The sequence below is a fragment of the Micromesistius poutassou genome, assembly GCF_964030765.1.
Source record: "Micromesistius poutassou genome assembly, chromosome: 18".
NCBI classification, from domain to species: Eukaryota; Metazoa; Chordata; class Actinopteri; order Gadiformes; family Gadidae; genus Micromesistius; species Micromesistius poutassou.
Genome location: NC_140288.1, coordinates 3,748,360 through 3,774,317, shown reverse-complemented (window position 1 = coordinate 3,774,317; position 25,958 = coordinate 3,748,360). Strand labels below are relative to the sequence as shown.

Sequence of the window (25,958 nt, the reverse complement as noted above, 5' to 3'; positions counted from 1 at the left end):
AGCACCCATGTAAAAGTCATGTGCAACACGCGCGTGTCAATAAAGTTGTACCGGCGCTCCAGTGGATGTATCTGAAGGGGGAGCCGTCCGACCAGCCCCAGCCCCCCTCGGTGATGGAGTCGTGACCGCCCATCCACATGGAGATCCCCGTGGGACTCAGAGCCACCATGCCTGCAGGACACAACAGCACAGCCGGGTCTCACACACACACACAAACACACCAGCTACAACTCATATATGCATTACACTCTGTGTCTGCCAAACCTTACTTCTCCTTCACTACTGGGGGATCCCGGCTGCCTTACTGAGGCAGTAATGCACGTAAAAAACGGAAATTAGTTTATAGTAAATAGCAAATAACAAGAGACAGATCCGTTGTCAGGGTTCACAGAAGGTGGACATATCGAACGTATTTTTCTAATGTACATTTGGGAGGAACAGATTGGCATTTTCTTAGTATTAGTAATAATAGTGTAAGATTGTGTGGTTATGCCCATGCACAGCGCTGGGGTTCGAGGTGTGAAGTTACCCTGGAGGAAGGCCTGCTCAGAGGGGTCGGTGATGCTGACGAGGTCCCCCCCCTGGTTGACGCAGTCGGCCCGGGACTCCGCCCAGGGCCTCATGGACAGGTAGTTGAACAGGTAGCAGTAGTCGTTGAACGGGTCCGGGGTCCAGAAACCACACTTCTGGTTCCAGCCTGGAAGAAAGTGATGGTGTTCATGAACAGGTGCTGGAGGTTAGACTGGAGAGTGGTGATGAGAGAGAGAGAGGAAATAGCATCAGATAACCAGCTTCCCTCGCTGCTCTCTCTCTCTCATACGTTTCTCAACCATTGAGAAGTGTACCAATCTGTACCAATCAGGGAAGATATTCTTTGATTGGTCAGAAATGAGCATGATGTGTTCTAAAATCTAAATGGTCTCATAAAGAGCCAGGCAGTAGGCAAAAGCAGCAGTCAACTCAAAAATTCTCGTAGCTAATTTCACTCAATAATAGCCGATGGATGGCTATTTCAAACTCAAATATAAGCTCTTGAATCTTATCTTAACTGGACTATGAAACATTGTCTGAATAATTGTTATATTTTTGTGTGTGTGGGTGTATGGGGTATGAGCGCACTTGAGTGTGTGCGTGTGTGTGCGTGCATGCGTGTGCGTGCGTGTGTGTGCGTGCGTGCATCGAGTGTGTGTGTGTGTGTACCTGGCCCAGAGGTCGGAGGCTGGGGGGGTCCCTGTCCTTTGGCTGTAGAAGAACAAGAATAACATCAGATACAACATTTATAATCATCTATTTTAGAAGGATATGAAACGCGTGAGTTCACCACACGTTTTTTGCAGATGAACTCCTTGGCGGAGGTGCACAAGTCGTCGTTGAGTTTGCCCGGCTCGTGGTGGTTCATCCCTCTGAGCTGGACGCAGTCCTCGTTGTTCTGCCAGTTGTCTGGCTGGTCCGGCCCCCATGGAAGGAAATCCTGACAGACGCAGACAGGATCACTACATCATGTCCTCACTTGTTGAGGTGGTGTGATGGTTTTATATGCGGCGTATTTACTTGTACCTAGGGACTGCAGGTGTAAATTAGAATAAGGCTAACTCTGGTGCGATGCATCAAATCCAAATGGTTACATTTATGTTTTAATTGCACATGGTCCCTTTCAAATAAAATTGAAAGTGAAATTGAAATATACCACAAATGTGTTGTGAAATGAAGCACAGGTCAAGAGGCTTAAACAGATATGCTAACATATACAAACACATGGAGGCGTGGAGGGGCACAGGATACTTTAATATCACCTTTGCTGAAGGACCATGAATTGAACCATTTCTACAGCTTTAGAAAGCGTTGTATATTGTTGGTGACTTACAGCTGGGGTCCCATCCGTGAAAACAAAGAGGTTCTCCACGTTGATGTCGTTCAGGCCGACCCAGGCCTCTCCCGGCATGTGGGCTACTCACAGGAAAGAGGGGATTTAGTCGTTTATACATTGCCGTACTTTTTTAATATAAAACGTGCAAGGACAGATTCCTTCAAGGACAATTCCATTAGTCGTGTAGTCGTGTCCTGTAGTCGTTGTGTAGTCGTGTATTGTGTGTATCATCACAATACACGACAAAAATACAAATTGCGTAGAGTGGCCTGAGCTATAAAGCATATTTCCAGTAGAGAATATTGACGTAACAAAACATTATGAACGTAACAGCCCTACATGTTTGGAAAACCAAATCCTAAAACAGATATAAAGTGAACGGGTATCATAGTAGTAGCCATGGATTGAGCCTGATCACGTTTTAAAAATTTATGATTTGATGTAAATATGTCCTCTAAAGTGCCCTATATAGTGGACCTGTTACTAGCCTTTTTGGGTTGCTAGGCAACACCAATCAAACATTCTGGCCAAACGTCCCGAATCTGATTGTAATTGGAGATGGCACAAGCCTGAACATTAATGTAGCCCCGCCCCTAAAGAAAAACAAATATAGTGTCTACCAGAAAGGCACCAGAAGACGTTCAACGTGTTGATAGTGGCCTTGACTAGCTCAATGGGGATGGGGGTTTGGTTGTCCCCTAAAGGTGGGCTCTGGAAGCTTCCCCTGACCTGTGAGGAAGCTGAGCTCCTCCATGGAGTGGAAGCTGGCCAGGTGACCCTGCTGACCGGCGCAGTAGGACTCCGCCTCCTGCCAGGGGAAGGTGCGCTCCGTCTCAAAGTGGTAGCAGAAGTCTCCGTAGAGCAGGTAGCCCGGGTCGCAGCTGAAACCTGAGGGTAACACGAGGTCAGAGAGCTTTTTTCGAGTAGTTCTAGCCTTCATAATCATCGTCATCATCACCGTTGTCGTCGTCATTATCGTCAACAACATTATCATCATTCATCCTTATCATTAACAACATTATCATTATCATCATCATCATCAACAACATCAACATCTTAATCTTCAGCATCATCACCACCCTCAACATCTTCATTATCATCACCATCATCATTACTGATCCCATCCTGATCTTCATCATCAACATTGTCATAATTATCGACCCCCAACGTCATCGTCATCATCATCACCATCATCATCATCATCATCATCATCACCACCATCATCTTCATTAACATCCTCATCAACAACATAAACACCATCACAAAACAGTGCCACATTCTCGTCAATGATCCAGTAAACAAACGCATGAATGTGTGTGACCTGGTTGCTGCGTGGGCTTCACGTTCTGCCCCCCGGTCATCTCACACATGTAGGCCAGGCTCTTGAAGCAGGTGGAGGTCTCCCACATCCCTGCGTAGTTCCCTGGTGAGGAGAGCACCAGCGACACCGCCGTGAACAAACACACCTCCATACCGACGTCACCTCATCACCAGTGTCCAGGGAACACAACATCACTGTGTCACTACCTGTGAAGATCTGCCCACAGTCCCAGACTTTGTCTGTGTTCCGGGGCCAACTGGACCCCCACTTGGTGAAGGCGAGGGGGCTCTGGTCCACCCAGGCCCAGGTTCCGTCCGTCACTTTATCTGGTACCACACAAAGCACGACAGGAACATGAGGACAGGAAGAGACTCAACGGTAGGCCCTGGGCAATAAAACAATAAATGATCGTATCGTGGTAGACTTTTGATCAATATCAATATAAAACATGTTCAATATATCTCGATAAGAGACTGGACCACCGATTCTAGCAGCTGGGTTTGTTACACAAACACGGTTCCATATTTATTTACAATATTTGAGTGTTTTTCATTGTTGTATCGACATTGGAGTATTTATCAATGAAGAACAGTGGAAGGTCATATTAAGTGTTAAACAGAAGTGTTTAAATCCAGCATGGTAATTCCTAGTCTTTTTAGGTCATTACAATTATCAATAGTTATCGATATCGATCAATATGATCAAGTTATATCGTGATATGTCTTTCAGCCATATCGCCCAGGCCTACTCAACGGACCGCTTCAGGAGGCCAGCTCTGTGCCGGGACTCCCCCCCTCGACCGAGTGGAGGTGGTGGGGAAGCGGTCCTCCCTGATGGAGAACACGCCCCACCCTGTATATGACCCTCTGACAGCACTGGGCCGCTCCTTAAGGGACAGGCCACTCCACCTGCAGGGTGTGTGGGAGAGACACGGCACCGCCTTCCTTCCTGCTGCTGTCAGACTCTAGTATCTAGTATCTAGTATCGACTCTACAACCAGCACTGCCACGAGTGGGCCCACGCACCGACACTGACTCATTCACTCATGTGAAACATCAATGTACACTGAACTGATATCAATATGCCCAATGTGCAATAATGTCAATAATGTGAACTCAACCTGCTGAGTCCGTTTTCGTATTTATCGTATTTAACTTTTTCTCATGGCTCACTCTTTTAACACGGTCAATTTCCCAGCTGTGGGCTTCATAAAGGATGATCTCTTTATGTCATGGTATGATCCAAGTCCCTCCGTATCAGTTCTACTTTCAACGTGCATGTGGTTGTTGACCCCTCTAAACGTGTTGTGTTCAGTACCTGACAGACCGATCCAGAGGTCAGGAATGTCTACGTGATGAAGGTCAGGGAGGAAGCCGCTGATGAAGTACTGCTCCTCCTGGCTACACATGTTGGGTCACACACAACACACAGACCCATCGTGAGATCAGGGTGTCTCTTGGGATGTCCACAGGAATGACAAATTAAGGGATTTATACTCGCCACGACACAATGAAATGGAATGATAATTACATTAAACTCAATTAAATTACATTTAATACACCAGCAAATAAATAAAAATGCAATCAATCAATCAATAACAACGATCACAAACAAACAAAGTCTAATCTTCCAGCAATACCTGTTAATGATGACCAGGTGAGATCCCAACTCGGTACACCTGGTCTGAGCCTCGTACCAGGTGGTCAGTAGGGCGGAGTTACTGACCAACCAGTAACAACTTCCTGCAAAGCTGTGCCAGCCAGCCGGGCAGATGGCTGGAGGGAACGGAGCACAGAGCGACAGGGTGATGATTACCTTTTTTCATAGTCTGAAACACTTTTTTTGGAAACAAGAACGCCGCACCAAAAAGCCTACTAGACTTACTGTTGAGGTCTCTTTTACACATGTACGGCCGTTCGTATCGGCACACGTGGGCTCTCCACTTCCCAAACTCAGAGTCCTTAATCAGCGCGGCGCACGTGCCGGTCTGCGGATCACTGGCGACGGCGGGGAAAGATCCATTCAAGTCACACAGTTACGTCTCACGTTTATCGTCCCACGCACATGAACACAAGCAACAAGCAGCGTGGAAAGATCATTTTAATTTAGGCTGTTGAGTTTGAGTTTGAGTTGAGCATTAACGTAAAAGATTAAAGTAACAAACATCTGACTATTGTTGTTGGTAACTGCGGAATAAGAGGAATATACCACTCTGGGGGTGGTAACGTTATTGAACAACTATTTACAAAAGAGGTGGTGATGCGGTCGTAGTGAAGCAGCGTTTGCGTACCAACCACCACCCAAGTGGTGATCAATAATAATAAATAACCGCGTCAGGTAAAGGGGTCACTTGTGGTAGCGTGGCGTTGTGTGGGGGGCCCTCACATTGGGGATGGCTGTTGCGGGGCCCAGTTAGTCCAGGTGGACGGGGAAGCGTCCGACCAGGAAAAGGCATAGTCGCCGGCTTCAACTTGACAGGAGAGTTTGTTGCATTTCTGGAAGAACAAAACACAAAACATTTTTATTTCCAATATTGAAAACGGTAACACTTTTTAAATAAGGGTACATTAGTTCACTATTAATTAAAGAGTTAATGGTAAATGGTAATGGGTAAATGGACATGGCCAGTGGCCACTCTAAGTGCTTCACAATATTGCCGAATTGCCGCACGGCGACAGCCAGCTCGTGGGGAGCAGTTAGCGTTTGGTGTGTTGCTGAGGGACGTCGTTAACAAAGATGACGCAAGACTTGCAGCTCGACGCAGCTGGGCTCATAACGTCTCAGCACTGCTCCAGTAGTGCTGAGACGTTAATACTGCATTAACTACGCCAGTTAATGCACTAATAAATAAGCCTTAACCAACAGTTAACTTACATGTTAAATAAGGTATTCATTTATAGGCCTACTAACTTACACATTTTGTTGTAAGCGTGCTACGTTTTAATCTGGTTACAAAGTGCGATATATAAGATGCAGTCCATTTACCGTTTAATTATGTGTCGAGGGGCATGAAATACAACTTTTAAGTGCAATCCAAAAAATAAACCCACAACTCCCATGTGTGATTATTAAAGCAGATCCACTCGTGTCACTCACCAGCGTAGAGAAGCCCAGCCAGAGGTCAATGTGGGATGGGCCCAGACTCCCCAGGACAAACTGCTCTTCCTCGGTGGAGGTGAGGGACACCAGGTCGCCCCCTTCCTTCAGGCAGTCGTGGCGCGCCGCCAGCCAGCTCTTGGCGGTGTCTGACTTGAGCTTGTAGCAGTAGGACTGGAACGGAGTCCAGCCGTTGTCCAGGTCACACTGGACAGGAGGGTTGCCTGAGAGGAGGGAACACGGACCAAACAGTTGGTTGTGGAAGTACTTTGCATTAGCGCTTTAACCTATTGAAGGAATAAGTGAAAGCGAGAATAACATTATATATAATAATATATATATATATATCTCGGTACAGTGAGGATGTTCATAGAAACAACTGCCAAGCACTTACAAGGTTAACCCATTCCCTGTACACAACAAAGATAGCTAGGATAAGATGCTACAAGATGCTAAGTACTATTTCTAAGTGGCAGGACGTACAACATACAATAAGTGAACACATTAAGTGCCAGAGTGCGTAAATGAAGTGCCCGATCGAGCAAGCGAGTGGATGAAAGAGTGGATTGATTTTACATTTTTTACATTTGATTTGATGTATCTAGGAAACAAAGGTAAGTGATTGTGTGACATGAGCGATGCAAAGGCCCAGAGGATAATAGCAACACTGTCCTTTATTCCAAAGTGGTCCTCGATGTTACAATACAGCGATCCGCTTCACGGATAAAGCAAGGAGCCGTTGTCTGGGCCGTGGGACTCACGGTCTGTGACCTTGCAGATGTACTTCAGAAGAGTGGTGCATCGTTCGTCGTTCCACATGCCCATACTGGCTCCTAACACCTGACCGCAGTCCTCCCCCGGGTCCTCGCCCCAGTTGTCAGGCTGGCTCGGGACCCAGTACCTGGAGAGGGGAGAGGGGGGGGGAAGAGGGGGAGAGAGAGGGGAGGGGGATGTGGGGAGAAAAGAGGAGTGGGGGGAAGAGAGTAGAGGGGGGGGGGGGGGAGAGGAGAGGGAGTAAGGGGGAGAGGAGGAGAGAGAGGGGGAGAGAGAGTAGAGGGGGGAGAGGGGGAGAGAGAGGGGGAGAGGACCGAAGTAGAGTGAAGAGGGTAGAAGAGGGGAAAGGAGAGAGGAGAGAGGAGAAACAAGGAGAGCACAGAAGAGGAGACGACAGGGGAGGAGAGGGAAAGGGGTAATGAGTTCAATGCTGTTCTTCCACGCGTCCCCCCTCAGCCCGGTGTGAGGTAATGGTCACTGGTCCACGTACACCAGGCTCTCGATGAAGGGGCTCCCGTCCGTCCACTCCCACTGGCCCTCCATCACGCGGTCGTTGAGGCCGATCCAGTAGCTGTTGCCGTCCAGTTGGGATCTCACCCATTGCTAGAATGAGGTCAAGCAGCATCCCATTATATATTTCCGGCACAATGCAATTTTAATCCTCTCCTTGAGACTAATGCCTTCTGTTACATAGCCCCTGACAAATGGACACTTTTAAACGTACGATAATAATATAAATCAATGTTGATATTTTATCTTAATGTTTTTTTTTTTTTTAATACAATTATTTTTCAAATTATTTTCGAAGAATTTGAAAAAAATCTCATTTGCATTTGTGTGTGTGCGTGTGCATGTGTGTGTGTGTCTAGCCTAGCATAGTCTCGTAGCGTACCCTCTCCTGATAGGTCTGGATGCTCATCAGATCTCCGCCCTTAGTCAAGCAGGAGGCGTGGGCCTCGTTCCATGACTTGCTCTCCACAGAGAAGTAGTAACATATCCCTTGGTTAGGCCTCCACCCGGGCTCACACTGGCTGTAGACTGGCACAACACGACAACATGATCACTACATCCGTGAGGACCAGATACCAAAGGCACCGTTAAGGCCGTCTGACTCAATTCATCCAGTCATGAACTGACCCGACCCGCTCAAAGTGTGAATATGCGACTTTGGTCTTGTATTTGTGTATGGACTTATTAAAAATGCATTTTTACTTTTAAACTCGTTAAAAATTATATTTTTACTCTTCTTTGCTTGTTTACTATTTTTATTTGCCCTCACATTTGGCGTTTCCATTATGTATTTCTAAGCATATCACTCAACCCCCTTGTAAAATTTGTTTTAAAAGGTTCTATATTGTATTACTTATCTATTCCATCGCCATTTGTGCTGCTGAGGTCAACACATTGGTTTCAATCGCCTGTCAATCAAGGATTGTAAAAAAGTGTAAATGCTTGTGTGCACCTTTAAGATTGGTCGTTTAACAATGAAGTTGTCATTCATTAAATCTATATATTCATCATAAACACGCAGCATTATGGTTCTTAAAAACAAAAACGTCCACACCTTTAGTGGTAATGTTTGACTTTAACAACTTTAACATTCCCAACTTGACATGAAGATCACATGTTTTGGGCATTTTTAATGACTTTAGAGGAGTCAAAGCTCAGCAGGAGAGATTCCTTACTATTCCTTAATTCCACTCTCAATTATAACAAAATGATGGCATAGATACAATAAATGATTTAACTTTTTCCTTAAATGATATGCCTAACAGTTAACCTTTCTGTCCATTTCAACTTTTGAGGTTAAAATGTTGTTCTTAACAGTATTCTATCTCACACTCCTAATAATAACCTTTTTGTTAATCTTGTTATCATCTCCAAGTCAATGATCTAAAATGAAAGCTTTCAGTCCCTGTACTTTATGCAATATAGATATTTGTTGTAAAAGCATGAAGCATGTTTGGGCAAATAACACTTTATCAACAAACTCAGTAGGTGAAACAAAACCAATGTATTTAACAGCAACCAACTCTTGATTATATGCATACATATCTCAAATTATACACACACAATACAGTTGTGCACAACATTATGAATGCACATGTAAAACAATCTAAAAAATCCCTTAAAAACACCCGTCACTGTACATTGGTCCTATTGTAGTCCTGAACCTGTGTTCTGTCTGTGTGGGGCAGGTACTAACTATGAGATCATATCAAATTAAAACATTTCAAAATAAAAGTCTTACCACAAGCAAGCAAGGCATAAAGGGAGAGGATTCTCAGCAGCATTCTTCAGGTTCACCCAACAAGGCGATACGTCGGTTGGGCTCTTACGGCCTACCACCACACATCCCACCAGATGGGTCTTTTTGGAAGTATTCAGGGACAGTCACTGGCAATGGAGTACTACAAGCTGCTAATCGACCAGCGTTATGAGAATACGGTCCTTTGACACTGGTTTTCTAACCTCCCTCTTTCCCAGAGTCCAAAGACTGTTGGCTGTAAAACAAGAGAGCCACCTGACTGCTGACTGATGGACTGGATCCATCCTTTAAGGGATGCTAGGAGTGTCAGAAGATACAACCATTTTATGACCATAACATTGGTAAATGATGGCCAGTCCAAGGCCAAAGAACACCGCAAAACAAGGTATAGAAAAAATTACAAATTGTACAATTTGATATGAATTTGAAACTGATTCAAATAGCAAATGGAACTTGATTTGAAGTGCATTCAAAAACTTGCTTGGCTCCACATATACTTCCAAAAGGAGTAATGTTTGCTATATAGAGTAACTTAATACTCATACAAAAATATATATTTTCTTATCTTAGCAAATACCATGTACATCATCAAACTTCAGACTAAGAAAACTCAATGTCCAGAAAAAGATGTCTAATAACATAAATAAGGTTTATACAACTCAAATCCCTGCGGTGAAGTGGTACTTTAACATGGTGACACAAGGGGAAAGATGAGAAAAGGTTATCACATGAACCTGAAATCTATTACTTGGGTCTGGAATCTACATTGAACATAAACAGTTAATTTCTCCTTTAATGAGGCAGCTCAGCAGTATCCTTTTCCCCCTCCTCGCCCCACAGCTCCTCAAAACAGTTCAAGGGCACCAACCAGTTTTATTCACAAGTTGCAAGTAACATCATCAACTCCAAAGGGAGAAAAGACTCATCTAATTTAATGCTTAAATTTATTAGAACCAATGACATCAAATAGGTTAATGTGATAAGACTGAAGCAATCCAAAAGGAGGAATGGGAATAACAAATAAGTAGAACAGCAAACCTTTTACACTTATTTTAAACAAATTGGCAAGTAGATACACCATGCTACCACCATCAAATAATACCTCAGAATGTCAGTATACCTCAAAATAACCCCATTCAGTCAGGCTGTATCAAAAACGGATCATCCAAAATGCCTGAAACACATAGTCTTCCAACAAATAGTACAAAAAAAAAGTAAATACATAATCAATTGAAAATCAATTGAATCAAATCCCACAATAAAAAAAAAAAACTTGCACACTTGCCATGTAGTATAGATCAGTGCCCAGCTACGGCTAACCCAGTGTATCAAAAACAAATACCACAAAAGATACACTCCCATTCATCCTACAAAAAAACATATATATATTTATATATATATACGTGTGTCTATATATATATATATATATATAATATATATTAAAATATATTTGTATCTTTTGGCAGAGAGAGAGATTATTATTTTTTTGTCTTTTCATCACTTTTACATTTACTAAAGGGTTACGGACAGACCAGCTATCGTCACGCTACCTGACACACGGAACAAAACGTTTAGGGTTTAGGTAAAAGGATTCCCTGACGACTCGGATTGACCTCTGCAGATTGTTTTTATTGAGACGCATCTTTCCACCGACGCGCGCCCTGCAGCCAGCGCACCCACCCTTGGGGGTGGGGGGGGGGACGGACGATTGTTGCCATGACGACAGGTAGCGGCCCCTGTGACGGGGGTGGGGAAAAAGGAGTCCAAAGAAAGAGAGCCGCCCCCCACCCGATCCAAAATGGCCGACCGTCCCTAGTTTTCGCAAGATATTTCGGATACGTAAACAACTGCACAAAAATACTAAATAAACTGAATCGGTCGTTCCTGCGTGTTGTCAACGTTCTCTCACCGACGTGAGCCCCCACCCCCCCTTGATGAGCCGAGCGGGAGGGTATAAGTGCAATCTCAAGAAAAGGGGTCAAACGAAAGGTTAAAGGTCCCATGACATGCCACCAGGTGTGAGTGTGATTTAGCTGCTACAAGCCGTTTTGAAAAATCTGGTGGCATGTCATGGGACCTTTAAAGCGATGGGGTTTGAACTGTTCTGACTGCTTATCGTTGGTCCAGGAAGCAGCGCTTAATGTCTGGGATCGTTTTCCCTTATTAAAGAAAAAAAAAAAAAAAAAAAAACACTTACTGGCGAAAGGTGGTCAAACCAAGGAAGCAAAAGAACGCGGTAACACAATAAACACGTCACTGGACAGAGGCGGCCTCAAGCAGGGCGTGGAAAGACCCCAGGAGGCGAAGTCCTCCTCCTCAGAAAGAGGAAGGCTTCAGACATGGCTTCAGATTGATAACGCAGATTCATAAAACACGACATAGACACCGCAGATCCCCTAAAGATACGCCGCAAAGGAATCGTCTTCTGGACTCCAGCCTTTAGAAGTCTTTAGAAATGTCAGAAGTTTGTGTGCAAAGTGTTTTTTTTCGGCGAGGAAACCTTAAGAATGAAAAAAAACCAAAAACAAAGTGATTGCAATGCGGAAGTTGACTCAGGGACGTCACCGCACCGTGACGGGAGTGGTGGTGGTGGTCTTGGTGTGTGTGGTCGAGGGCTGGGGCCGCCGGGTACCCTGGGAAATGGAGTTGTTTTTGTTTTTTTTAACCCCGGCCCGCTATCACATGCAGTTCACCACGTTGCTGGAGCCCAGGCCCACGTCTCTGATCTGGCTGATGTGGGAGAGGCAGACGGCCACGCCTGCCCCCGCACGACAGTGGGACACCGAGCCCACCAGCTCCCACCTGCAGGGGGAGGGGGGGGAAGGGGGAGGAGGAGGAGGAGGGAAAGACCTCTTAGATAACTCTCTGAGCGCAATGGACACAGCTGAAGAGTTACATTGCGTTCCTCCTTAAACACATCACAATATTTTTAAACTGGGCGCGTTAAATGTTACAATAAGAACTTCGCAAACACTGTGAACACTTTCTCCACTACAGGCGTCACCGTGCAACTATCACTCTGGTTCCAACGGTTGGAGAGTCTGAGCGTCAAAGGATGAAACCCATCACGACCCCAATCAACCAGAAGGTGAGAGAAACAAAGAAGCAAAAAAATGTAAGTCAGATCACGTCCAAGTGGCGGCTGCAATAAAACTTGTATCGAGCTTCACGCGTAAAAACGGCGGCGCGAGCGCAAACGACGGTCGGCGGAACAGCCCGGACGCCTCACCGGTTCATGCGCGGCTCGAACGCCTCCACCGTGTTCAGGTAGATGTTGCCGTTGTGCCCGCCCACGGCGAACACCCGGCCCATCACCGTGGCGACGCCCACCCCGCCGCGCGGCGTGGTCAGCTCCGACACGTACTCCCAGTCGTTGGCGCGCGGGTCGAAGCGCTCCACGGAACTCAGGGGGGAGTTGTCGTCGAAGCCGCCTGCCGGAAGAAGTACGAGAGAGAAAAAAAAAAAAGGGGGGGTTTGATGCTTTGATGGACGATGATGGGGTTGAGCGGGAACGCTGCTGGGCTTAAATCAGATGTTTTATAGACACGTCGACTTATTGGAATAGATAACATTGTAGTGTAGCGCGAGTGGTAGTGACTCTTTGCTTGATAACGATAATTCAAAAGAGATAACCCTCACCTACATTCTGTCAGCGCTATAGTGTCTAGTGTGTGAGTCCTTAGGTGAAAACAGAAATACCTAATATTTAGTCTTTTGTTCATGAATTGCTATGCTAAATGACGAGATGTTAATCCACTGGAGCGTGATACAGACCAGCACGGAGGGTTTAAAAACCAGAAAGGAACTATGATATTAATCATTGCAGGTTCAGGGCAGCGCACTGAAGGAGTTATTTGTAAGTGTGTACGAATTTTTAAAGACTTCCAAAACCGATAGCAATACAGCTAAGCTAATCTGTCACTAAAAAGAGGCAGAGGAGATTCAAAATGCAGAACCAGCGACAAATGGTGACTTGGCAAGATGTCTGACAGACATAACATTATGGTTATGAAAGAATGACTTTCATAGCAGGCAGCACAATAAAGAAAAAGTGCATTGTCTGTGTTTTACATCTAATCAGTAACTTAAGTGCTTTACAAAACATGAAGTTGTCTCTTTGTAGCTGGGCATGCACCTACAGGTGATTACAGGTGAAGGGTGTGAGGAAGCATGTGACCCAGCTGGGTCAGGGATCAGTGTTCGGTAGAGAGCATTTAAAGACCAATGAAAACACAGTTCCCTCCCCCACGGACAGCCAACCGCAGACCAACCATCACAACATCAACAATTCCTACGGTGCAATAAACACACATACACCCGCGGATATACACACTGTGTATTTGTGTGAGTATACTTGTAAATGTTTTTCACTATGTACAGTTTGTAATGTTTATGATCCCCTGTTCACAAAAAAACTGAAAATATTGTTGCATTCTATTACCAAATGACTCACGCTCAAAGTCAAGTTCCTGCATGGAGTGAGATTCCTTGCGTGAGTAAAGCATGCTAGAAATGCCATAACCCTTCGTCAGCTGTTACTGATTAAAATGCTCTGTGAAATATCTGCGCCCACTGCATGCCTGTGTCAGCCAAATTCTGATAGCAGGAAGTAGGAAGTAGGTGGTGTGTGCGGGGGGGAGGGGGCAGGGGGCGGGGGTTTCTCACCGACGACGTACAGACACCCGTTGAGCTTGCTGACGCCGTTGCCCGCCCGCCGCTGGCCCATCTCCGTCACGTCCGTCCACTTGTTGAGGTGGGGGTCGAAGCGCTCCACGCTGGACAGGGACGCCACGCCGTCGTTGCCGCCGACCGCGTACACGTGACTCTGCCGATCGCACGCACACGGTGAAGAGGAAACATGAGGACCAATCAGTGGTGCCCTGGGGTGTGGCGGCGATAAAACACTGGCTGGGTCACACAGGGGGGTTGGAGGATTGGAGCGTGTGTGTGTTTGACAATGGAGTGTATTTCTCGTGTAAGAAATTGTTTAATGCAACAAAAAAAATTGTGTTGATGTATTAGGCCTGGGTAATAAAACAATAAGTTATCGTATCGTGATAGACTTTTGATCAATATCAATATAAAACCTGTTCAATACATCTCGATAAGAGACCGGACCACCGACCAACAGTGGAAGGTCAGATTTAATGTTAAACAGAAGTGTTTAAATCCAGCATATCGCCCAGGCCTATGATGTATGATTGGTTTTGAGATGCAGTCTTGACCACGTCTCTCTTGTTAAAGAGCAGTTACATGCAAAGAGACGCAAAAAATGTAAGGTAAGATGTAAAAAAAATATATGACGAAGCGTCAAAGTGATTCTTTGCTTTCTGCAAATGAATCTTCTTCTAGTCTTCTTAGTGGAATGCTATTTTTGGTACCATCCTACAGAGGGCGCTATAGTCCTGTTGGCCATGTTCGTTTTGAAAACCAACGGAGGACCTGCAGAACCTGAGCTTGGAGGTTCAACCCAAATGTTAAACCGCGCAAAAGATCAAATCCCCCAACAAAAAAAACCCCCTGTAACATCCAATCGCAATATCTCAATATTTACTCTATCGCAGGGGTCTTCAACGTTTTTAGGCCAAGGACCCCATAGCTGATAGAGTGACTGAGCTGGGACCCCCCACTACATATATTGTATAAAACGGTGTTAAATATTAAACTGGGCCAACAATAACATGTAGGACAACCTATAGTGTCATGTATAAACATACCTTGTTACTGTGCATACAATAATAAGGCTTAGTAACAAAGCTCCATTGTGGCTCACAAAATACAAAAAACACAAAAAACTCATTATTAATTATTTTGATAAGAGGTCCTGACTCAAGTGCTGCTATGAAGGTGTCAGATACTGATCTTACCACAATGATTCATGGGTAGCCTTTCATCAATGTTGCATAAATGTAATATGTTAGTTACTGAAAATACACATTAACATGAATAATAACATGAATACACATTAACATAATTGTTATTGAATACAGATTTGAAAAAGTATATGTTGGATTCATGTTAATGTGTATTTCCAAAAAAAAAAAAGAAGAAGAAATCTAAGAATAATTTTGCGACCCCCCACTGCAGTACCTCTGCGACGCCACTTGGGGTCGTGGCCCCAAGGTTGAAGACCCCTGCTTTATCGCCAAAGCATATCGGAGCGGCACAGAAAAAAATAAACATTAGTGTACGGTTCCTGCCCCCGCCTTACCCCGAGGGCCACGGAGCCCACCCCGCCGCGGGGCGTGTTCATGGGGGCCACGGCGCTCCAGCGGTCGCTCTCGATGTCGTAGCGCTCCACGTCGTTGAAGCACGAGTTGTCGTCCAGGCCGCCGATGGCGTAGATCGGACCGCCCAGCGCCGCCAGCGCGATGCCCCGCCTACAACACAGCGTCACACCGCGTGTCACGTGACCGGAGGAACCCGGCAGATGTACATATCTATGACGGGTCTATTGACATATAAGTTATATGTAGTTATAGTTATTAGGTATTTAATACCAATTTAATACCATTACCAAGCATTACCAATGCATATTCACAAGTGCACTGTTGTGCTGTTGTACATAGTCCGTTATTTGTATTATTTGTATATTTTTCTCTATTGTATTTTGCACTACTGTCGTCTTTATTTCTTTATTTGCACTACCATCTTTGCTCTTTGCTGCTGTAACACTGCAAATTTCCCCACTGTGGGACTAATAAAGGATTATCTTATCTTATCTCATCTTAATCTAACGTCAATAGTAACCATTTGTTTATACATATATAGGATTCGGTGAAGTTTGGATTCAACACAATATAAAACATGTATTTTTCATGAATTCTAATATAAAGCTGAATTTAACGTTTTAGTTGCATTGATCACCTCAAAAAAGAATGCATGCAAAAGTATTCTAGCTCTGCCATGCCATCCACAACACACCCCACACATCTCCACCCAGGGCAACACGCTGAGGTGGGAACCTGAGGGAAAGGTCTCGGGCGTCACCGTACCTCTTGGTGTTCATGGAGGCCCTCATCATCCACTTGTTGGTGAGGGGGTCGAACATCTCCATGTTGCCCAGGTGCTCACTGCCGTCGTGACCTCCCACGGCATACACCTTCCCTGGAGGAGCACACCGTTACTAGGAAAGGTCAGGCAACCCTCCACGCACCGGACAGGTGCTGTCTCTTTGCACACGCATCAGGAAGGAGCAGGAGGAGGCAGATTTTGATAAGGGACCTACAGTTAGACTGCGGTCAAATGTACTAATCGCTAGGGATGCACCATTATGACAAAAAAGAGAATTGTGATTGCGGATATTCATTATAATCAACAGATAAATGATTCTGTAAATATTCTGCGGGGCGTCCCACTGTATATGATAAACAATAAAGTATGAGTAAAACGTGTGTGCAAAATTAGATGTGATTATGTTCATATATATATATATTTATTTATTTTTGTATGAACTTTCATTTGTGAGCTTTCAGGAGGTCAAAAGGATTTGAATTCAATTTATATGCAAGAAATTGTGCAGCCCTGCCATTCAGTACAATGCCCTGCACACATTCATACTTGTATTAATCTAATCTAAGCTTTGTGTACATATTCACGGTGGCCCCTAACTTCTTTTTTTAAAGAACTTGATTCCTGAAAATCAATCAACCAGGTCATCCCCCGTGTCTCTAACCTCCGACAGAGATGACCCCAACGTGGCGTCTCCTGCTGTTCATCTCGGGCCCGAAGAACCAGCTGTTCTTCGTGATGGAGTAGCACTCGATGCTGCGGAACGGGTCTCCAGAGCCGCCGCGGCCGCCCACGCAGAACAGAACGCCTGAGGGGGGGGTGGGAGGGGGAGGCAGAAGGAGTGGATATAACACGCCTGGCTGTTCGCCTGTATGACATATCAGGCGTAGCAGACGTAGCAGCATAGGATGGATCACATCCATTGAGGTCTCAAATCATGTTTTGAGTCACAGCTTAAAATATTGGAGAAAATAACTGTCTTATATAAATTTGTTTTATTTTATTTTGTACAAATTCTCAATGATAAGAAACGTACTCCCAAGTGAGGCATGAAGCGTAGCCTGACAATTATTGATCAATAATCACCACAAATGTATTTATCGGCAAACTTCCAAATCTGAACAAAACTGAACAATTTTTATTTCTATTTTATCACAATTTACCAAAATTGACCAAGAACAGAAACTTGGACTCCTTTGAACGGCGCTCTGACCAAACCTTGACCACAACCTTTAAACAGCCGGACGCTAACACAGCAGCACACAGTCGTCGCGGCGGGGCCCACCTGCGGTGTGTTTCCTGGGCGTGGTGCGGACCGAGTACTCAAAGTCGGGCACCACCTTGTTGCTGAGGTGGAGGTGGTAGTTCCGGGCCTCGTCCAGCAGGTCCCGGCAGCTCAGGTTCCCTTTGATCATCTCCTCCTTGGCCACCGTCCCCGTCAGGAAGTCCACGGGGAGCAGCGGCAGGCGCACCTGGTGGGCAGCCAGACGCACCAAACGTTTTCATTCGAGTTTGGACTAAACGGTGCAGAGCTAATGATACACAATGAAGGAGGCTAGCCCACGTATCACTGTAAACTGTTTACAGCGGTGATCAAACCAAGATGTGAGTGCCAGCTCTCTTGTGCATACACGCAAAGTCAAGCACACACCCCCTCAACCACCGGAACTAACAGACACACACACACACACTCAATCTGGCACAAACGCACACAGAAACCTCCCTATACCACCAACACGCATGCACACACCACCCCAGAACACACACATACGCCCCTAACCCCACCACCAAAACACACCCCCTCCACCACACACACTTGCCCCTTAACCACACACACCTCAATCAACTGCCCCCCCCCACAACATCACCAAAACACGCATACAAACACCACCTCCACCGCCCCCACACACACACCACCCTAAGACCACCAACACACACACACACATACCCCGCAATCAACTCCAAAACATTCAAACACAAACCCCCTTTCCACCACACACACACACACCTCCCCCCCAACCGCACCACCAATGCAGACATATATAAACACAAACCCCCTTCCACCACCCACACACACACACACACACACACCTCCCCCCCAACCAATGCAGACATATATAAACACAAACCCCCTTCCACCACACACACACACACACACACACACACACACACACACACACACACACACACACACACACACACACACACACACACACACACACACACACACACACACACACACACACACACACACACACCTGAGACAGGATCTGGTCCAGCCAGGCCTCGTGGTGCTGGGGGTTGGCGGCCAGCCACTTGACGGCGGCGCTGTACACCTGCGCCTCGGCGTGGATGTTGAGCTCGCCGGACGACAGCAGCGTGCGCAGGTGCTGCGGCGACACGCACGGGAAGTCCTCGCACTCCACCACCGCGCAGAAGTGCTCGCAGGCGTAGCGGTCCGCCATGTCCATCAGGTCCACGCGGTTGTGGCTCTCGGCGAACGTGCGCACCGCCAGGCAGTTGGTGGGGTGGAAGTGGGCCTTCATGTACTCGCAGCAGGCCCGCGCCACCAGCTCCACCTGGAGGAGGGGAGGGGGGAGGGAGGGGAGGGGGGGAGGGGGAGGAGGGGGGAGAGGGGGAGGGAGGAGGGAGGAGGGGTGAGGGAGGAGGGGGGCAGGAGGGGGGAGGGAGAAGGAAGGAGGGGGGAGACAGGAGACGGGAGGGGGGAGAAACTCAAGACTCACTTCTTTCACCTGGTTCACCTGGACTCTGCATAGCCTCCCGCCTTAGGCTCTGTCCCAATCCTCCCCCTTCCCCTAGATTTGAGCCCTAACCCTAGATTTTGCGCGTTCCCGCGAAGGGGTAGGGTGTCCCAATACTTAGGGGAGCAAGGGGGGAGTGCTGTTTTTCCCTTAAAATCAACCCTTGAACGCTAGCCAGCTCGGGAGCTGACTTGCAGCTAAGGGAACTCAACACTCAAAGTGTTCTTGTTAAGGGGAGAGAAATGGGACTGGACCTTACTCTCCCCTCTCACTTATTGTATGTTGTACGTCCTGGCACTTCAAAGTTTTACTTGGCATCCTGTAGCATCTTATCCTAGCTATCTTTGTTGTATACGGGGAATGGGTTAAACTAGCAATTGTGCTTTTCCTTCCGTGTATCTACAGCGATAGATTGTTGTCGTTTCTCTTTCTTCTAGCAAATGTACTTATTGGAAGTTCCTTTGGATAGAAGCATCTGCCAAACGCCCTAAATGTAAAAATAAATGGACAGAGGCTCGTCATTAAGCAGGGAAGTAGTGGTTGGCGCGGGCGTGCTGGAGGCTGCCAACGGGGTGGGCTGAGGGCTGTGGAGTTGGCAGTGCGGTGGTCAGTGGGGTGGGCTGGGTTGTGGGAGGTGGAGGGGGGGGGGGGGGGGGGGTGTGGGGCCAGCTGCGGGGCCACCTGAGTTTTGGCACGCCAACCGGTGGAAATCAGCCTACCCCATCATAATGGGTCAATGGTGGTATTAGATGGGTCAATGGTGGCATTAGACGAGTGAATGCATCACTGGTCTGGGACGGGCACGGCCAGCCTGGTTCTCTCTGGGCACACACAAAGTCCAATTCCCAGCTGGGCTTCCGCTGCGGACATTGGGGAATTGAACCCGGGACATTTCTTTTCCTCTGGGAATGGAATTAGACTATGGACTCGGGGGTCACTGCATGGTACAGGCTTGCTGCCCTAGATTGTTGAGCCACCAAGCGGCCCCAGAGGTCGATCTTGTAATATATGCCCTTTTCCTATGGACGCTTAAAGCTTTAACTGCGGTAGTTTGCATGGCCGGCATTAAGACACTTGCATTATATCGTGTTGATGGCTGTGGTGTGTTGGTCATGTTGAATAAAAAGCACATTCATGTAACTGCTTTAGGATCAATTCTTAACGTCAAGATATCTTACAGCACTTGTTCGGGGAGAATCCAATTCATACCCGCGCAAAACGTGCATTGTAACTGAAATATCCCTTAAAAAAAAATGCTTTATCTAATCTATACATTGTTGATCGGAGTCAAAGTGATTCTGGAAATCAGTGTCGACGCCAGGCCCTAGATCTCATGGGGGGGGCTCCCCGGTCCCCATGTGGAGCTCTCCCTGATCCATGAGAGGGGGTTTACCTGGAGGATGCAGGCGGCGTACAGCAGGGGCTGGACGTTGTCCACCGTCAGGATGAGCCGGGACGAGTAGGCGAAGTGCACCAGGTCGTGGATGGCGTCGCCGTCAAAGTCCTTGATCTCAATCAGCTCCTGCTTGGCCTCCGACATCTCCGACAGGAACATGGCCCTGGGGGGGGGGGGGGGGGGGGGCGGGGGGGGAACACAGCGCAAGGGAAAGTAGGTCAGTGCTTCACTCGGGCCCAGAGGGGACGGCCTGCTGCCAGAAGGGCGCGGCGAAGGAAAACGCAGAAGGAAATACGTAAATGTATTACGTTATGTAGTAAAATATATAAATAAGAAAGACAGAGAAACAGCAGATAAAGCATTGGTGGGTTGAACTAAAGAAATAATTTATTTGGTACATGGCCTGTTTGCGGAATAAGTAAAAAAATATCAGCACGGCATAATACATTATATATGTCATGTAGCGGAAGCTTTTATACAAAGTGTCTGAAAGTACCTTGAGTGTATACATTATTAACCATGTCAAATGGTGGCAGCCGAAGCCCTAACGCCCGTAGTGTTAATGCCACACGACACACTCAAGACCATGCGAGTTCTGGTTTGAGACCAGGTTTGTTTGAGACCAGGTGAGTGAGTGAGTGAGTGAGTGAGTGAGTGAGTGAGTGAGTGAGTGAGTGAGTGAGTGAGTGAGTGAGTGAGTGAGTGAGTGAGTGAGTGAGTGAGTGAGTGAGTGAGAGAGAGAGAGAGAGAGAGAGAGAGAGAGTGAGTGAGTGAGTGAGTGAGAGAGTGAGAGAGAGAGTGAGTGAGTGAGTGAGTGAGTGAGTGAGAGAGTGAGTGAGTGAGAAGGAGAGTGAGATAGTGTGTGTGACAGAGAATGGAACCAGTTGACAAAAAGGGGGCGTGGAACCGACCTGAAGTAGGGGATGACGCAGGCCAGGACCAGCTTGTGACATGGTATCAGCCTGCTGCCCACCTTCACACAGCGACACGGACAGGACACCATAGGCCACATGTTAGCAGTTGTTCGCCATTTTAATTTAGCCACGGCAGCACGATAAAATAACATGGCATCAGCTGTTTGTCAATCACAAGATGGTTTGACTGTGATTTGATGTTTAAAAAATGGATTGGTAAAAAGTAAAGCCATAAGAAATCAATCCATTTACGAACTTCCCCTTAACAACATGTCTAATATTTTATGGTTTGCCACATAGAGGCATGCTTCACGACCCCAACAAGTGAAAAATAGGATTGGTATTAAAAGATACTTTTTACCATCTTATACTATCTTTTTCGCGTATAATCACCCCTCAAAACAAGCCCGACTAGCTCAACAGGACGCTGAACACGCCCAGGTCCACCCCTTTTGCGAACCGGGTCTCAAGGCGCCCTCCTCCCGCCTCACCTTGAGCGTGACGTCACAGAGCTCCCCGACTTCGTAGAAGTGCCGCAGGGAGTTGTGGAAGTCCTTCCAGGCCTCGTGGGCCTCGAACACGAAGGAGCCGTCCGCCTCGCAGTCCGCCTTCGGGGCCTTGCTGGCGGGCCGCTTCTCCTTGGGCTTGGGCTGCTTGGGCTGCTTGGCGTGCTCCGGCACCACGTCGCCCGGTGCCATCACAGTCTACAGGAGCATGTACCTGGGGGGGGGGACGGGGGGTGGGGGGGGGAGATGGAGATGGAGAGAGACCAGACACTCAAAAAGGTCAATCCTTGTTCTGACTTGATTTGCATTCAGTATCGTCCTGCTGGTAGGCTTGAAAATGACGGACCACATTTCCATGTGTTGTTTTTTTTACAGACACTGAACTCACATTCAGGCCAACACACAGGTGCAAAGGAGGACACACACGTAGATGCAAAGAGAACACACACACACACACACACACACACACACACACAGACAAAGCTCTAAAGTACACAACTGTAGAAACACAGTAAAGTGTCGGGGGTAGTTTACCAGCTGTACAAGTTCGGCCAGTATTGCACCCAGCAGCCACCCACCTCTTAAGTGTCAGATCTCTTTTCACCCTTGAGCGGTCCACGTTAAATAAATAACAGCCATGGGGAGTGTCCCCCCTAGCCCACTAGCTAAGAAACGCCACCCGAGATCCCCGGAATACACTGTACCTTCTCTTTTCCGATACAGTGGTGGGATACGTCTTCTGCAATAGATTGGAGCGTTTCTGAAGACGAACCGCGGCACAGGCAGCAGATGGCTAATGAGCGCCACCCCGCCCACCCACGACTAACAGATGAGGATGACGCTGGGCGCTCACTGCCAGCGTTGCTTCTCAATAGACTGAGTGTTCCCACCCCTCATCATTAGTCCACTCAGCTATACTGGGGAACTGACGGATAGTTCTGTGAAACACACACCGGTGGAGGTTAGACCTCAAGTGCCCTGGAAATTGTATTTTATGAAGAACAAATGTAATCAAAATCTACTTGGACAGAGAAAGCAAAAAAAACGACACAAAAAATATATATAAAAGGGTAATATTAGACGTTTTGTGAACGGGGAAGGAACGCCTGTGTATCCGTATAGTTGAAAACATACAGTGAACAATGCTGTCGAACAGCTTGCTAATGTTTGCCGCTGTGCTGTTTAATATATACACCTAGACCCTGAAGCAGAGATTAACAGGGGAGACACGGCAAACAACGTCATGGTTTATTATTTCAGCCACCAATCTAAGAATATCAATGACTTTTAAACACAGACACAAATTCCCAGACATTCCTTTGTGTTTGTTTATAAGAGGTGGTTTATCGTAGGCCAAGTCAACAGGTTTGTTCCATTTCAGGTTAGACTGCACTCATTTGCATCAGAGTAGTTCTAGGCAATAATCAACACAATTACATTAACCTCTGTGATAACATGATACAAGATAATGGAAAGGTTATAAATAGCTTTGTTATATACATATACACACACACACACACACACACACACACACACACACACACACACACACACACTGCAGTCCAAAGTGATACAAGTTAGACAAACCACAAGATACAATATGATACATAATATACAACAATCACAATATTAGATTTAGAAGAGCCTGATATTATTGCATATTTAAAGTCTGATACAGTATAGTGTAATCATCATACTTACATGCTTATAATGCCCAGCCTCTCAACGTTATGTTTGTAACTGTAGTTTAAACCAACCACACCCTTTGAGTTTGACGTGCAGGCTATTTGAATGAAGGCTGGTGTTATGGTGAACTACATGAGCTTCCCTGGAGGAGGGACAGCCATCATCACATTGCCTGAAGGAACTTTAGGTGTAATCCAGGCCAACACAGTGCATAAGCATAGCTTGGAAACTGGATATGGTTTCATAACAAACAATGGTTCACCACTGAAAGTAGAAGACGAGGATAAGCTGATGGTTTTCTTTCAGCCAGCGTTTTAAATAAACAACACTCACTCTTAGCAGGTATCCTAGATAGAAATGTCAAATCTGTGAGGATGTGTGGATTTTGAAGAACTACTCCATGGCGTGTTACATAGGTCAGCACAACCGGGTCTAAAGTGGTGTTGAATGCAGGGTGTGATGAGTCTTAAATGTGGTTTTAGAGACGCTCGCACCCCACGTCCAGCCGGCCAGCTAGCAGCAGCAGCAGCGCTGCTAATGCTAGCTAGATCTCCACAACTCTTCAGTGCAAATACCCCAAAATAAATCATTTTGTGCATTCAAAACAATCACTCACAACGACAGTCGCCATATCATCACATCATTCAGGGAGTTTCAAAAAATGCGCTTAAATTACCTCATCTGGCAGCCATGAATAAAATGTCACAACTTTAATTTAGATCCATTCGTTTGTGTATCAACGAGACGGCAGCCTTTGGCAGACGACGTGCGAGGTGTTGTTTGCAATGTCCTCTGGGTATTGTAGTTCCCTCTGGGTATTGTAGTTCCCTCTGAGTATTGTAGTTTTATAGAGACGCTATTGGCCATTGACATGTACATTTCTTTTGTCCTTCGTTGATGCACAGATGCATAAAATCACAACGTAGTTAGACATTATACGACCGAAATTTGTGCAGCAAGATTGTTCGTAGACAGATGTTAAAACAACAGGGCATGATGTTGATCCCAAGATCTCAAGATCTCACAATCTTTGACAAAGTAATCAAAGTGACTCCGCATACAACAGTGACGATCACAGCGGCCAGGATGAGGATATTTCTGATCCCCTGAATAAAAAAAAAAATCAAATCAAATCAAAATTGTACCCACAATTAAATATGCTTATGCGGTGTGTTCATTCATACTCACTGTTAACTCCTTAAAGTAAATGACACTCCATAAAAGAGATATCAATGCTGGACCCTAAAAAAACAAACAAAGATTATGCAAATTCAAATAAACATAACTCAAAAGGCAAAAAATAATTATAATATATATATATATATATATATATATATATATATATATAATAATTTTTTGCCTTTTCAGTTATGTATATATATATATATATATATATAATTTGACACAAACATTTTTATAACAAAAATAACTAACACTGCCATATACTTCTTTTCTAAATACTAAAGAGACACAAATGTTTCTGAGAACATTTTTGGTGCTTTTTTGCATATAGACCAAATGCAGGAAGACTTGGAAGACTATGGAAAATTAAATCTTTGCAAACATACTGTGCAGCCAATGGGGTATGTGACGATCGTTCCCAGATGATAGCAAGCTTCAAAGAAGGCGAAGTAGGACACAAAATGCAGGGATCCAGCGAGGACAGCTGCAATAACAATCATTTATACATTAAGGGGGATGATCTAATTTAAACAGATCGGAAAAGTAGTAGGGATTTAGAATAATGACTTTGTTATGATTTTGTAAAATCCGTCCATTGCTCACCGGGTACCACACAGTTTGGTAATTGAGGCCTATTTTTCGTAACAAAGCAATATCCAAAGAAAACCACTGTGGTCAGTGAATTAATCCCAACCATATATGGAAAAAGATAGTCCAGGTCTGGAAAAAAAGAACCGAATCAATACAATTGTTACCGTCATCTGTCGATATATCCAAGCTAATAATCAAATCTGCACTATGTATGTTTTGTTTCATAGTGCACGTGATTTGTCTTTGTGTGCGTGTGGGTGTGCAATTCTTTTTGTTTAAGCGAGCCGATTTCTCAAGGACAAAACGTGCCCATCCACTGTTAAATCCCTTCCTGGGAATGGGAAAGATGACATAGTGCAGGTTTAAAAAAAACATTTTTGAAGAGGATTTTTGGACCCTACCAAACTGACTGGCCCCTCGGAAGTGTGTGTTGTTCTTCAAGGAATTGTTCTTTATGTATATGATGGGTGTGTACGAAGTCCCATAGCAGATTCCTGAACAGACTGCAAGTACAGTACCCCTTGGAAAAATATAATTGCGTGCACGTGATTAGCGAGACAATGTATCTGCAGGATTACACATT

The 25,958-nt window shown here is 45.8% G+C and overlaps 2 protein-coding genes across 3 annotated transcripts in view; both read right to left on the bottom strand.

Annotated features, from left to right (window-relative positions):
- The window catches only part of LOC311363295 (uncharacterized protein), a gene marked incomplete at both ends in the record, with an annotated part of 28,050 nt that extends 18,698 nt beyond the window's left edge, over window positions 1-9,352 (bottom strand). The window contains 17 exons of the mRNA XM_084483256.1: window positions 52-171; window positions 530-697; window positions 1,201-1,242; window positions 1,327-1,471; window positions 1,865-1,947; window positions 2,597-2,755; window positions 3,189-3,290; window positions 3,395-3,514; window positions 4,506-4,588; window positions 4,828-4,963; window positions 5,073-5,185; window positions 5,574-5,683; window positions 6,285-6,508; window positions 7,046-7,185; window positions 7,549-7,661; window positions 7,951-8,096; window positions 9,310-9,352. Of these exons, the coding sequence (XP_084339382.1) occupies window positions 52-171; window positions 530-697; window positions 1,201-1,242; window positions 1,327-1,471; window positions 1,865-1,947; window positions 2,597-2,755; window positions 3,189-3,290; window positions 3,395-3,514; window positions 4,506-4,588; window positions 4,828-4,963; window positions 5,073-5,185; window positions 5,574-5,683; window positions 6,285-6,508; window positions 7,046-7,185; window positions 7,549-7,661; window positions 7,951-8,096; window positions 9,310-9,352 (2,047 nt within the window). The remainder of the gene's footprint in view (window positions 1-51; window positions 172-529; window positions 698-1,200; window positions 1,243-1,326; window positions 1,472-1,864; window positions 1,948-2,596; window positions 2,756-3,188; window positions 3,291-3,394; window positions 3,515-4,505; window positions 4,589-4,827; window positions 4,964-5,072; window positions 5,186-5,573; window positions 5,684-6,284; window positions 6,509-7,045; window positions 7,186-7,548; window positions 7,662-7,950; window positions 8,097-9,309) is intronic.
- Window positions 9,353-10,806: 1,454 nt separating this feature from the next.
- klhl8 (kelch-like family member 8) lies at window positions 10,807-24,343 on the bottom strand. 2 transcript variants are annotated; one of them, XM_084483010.1, is made up of 12 exons: window positions 24,279-24,343; window positions 21,902-22,130; window positions 21,408-21,469; window positions 20,494-20,659; window positions 18,597-18,917; window positions 17,624-17,810; window positions 17,003-17,146; window positions 16,323-16,434; window positions 15,539-15,707; window positions 13,993-14,152; window positions 12,557-12,758; window positions 10,807-12,129 (listed from the first exon to the last, which is right to left on the bottom strand). In XM_084483010.1, exons 2-12 carry the CDS (start codon window positions 22,106-22,108, stop codon window positions 12,006-12,008), a joined length of 1,854 nt encoding a protein of 617 aa, XP_084339136.1. In that variant the 5' UTR covers window positions 22,109-22,130; window positions 24,279-24,343; the 3' UTR covers window positions 10,807-12,005. The 2 variants fall into 2 exon arrangements, with proteins under 2 accessions (XP_084339136.1, XP_084339135.1); XM_084483009.1 differs by having other exon boundaries at window positions 14,004-14,152.
- Window positions 24,344-25,958: the final 1,615 nt, after the last annotated feature.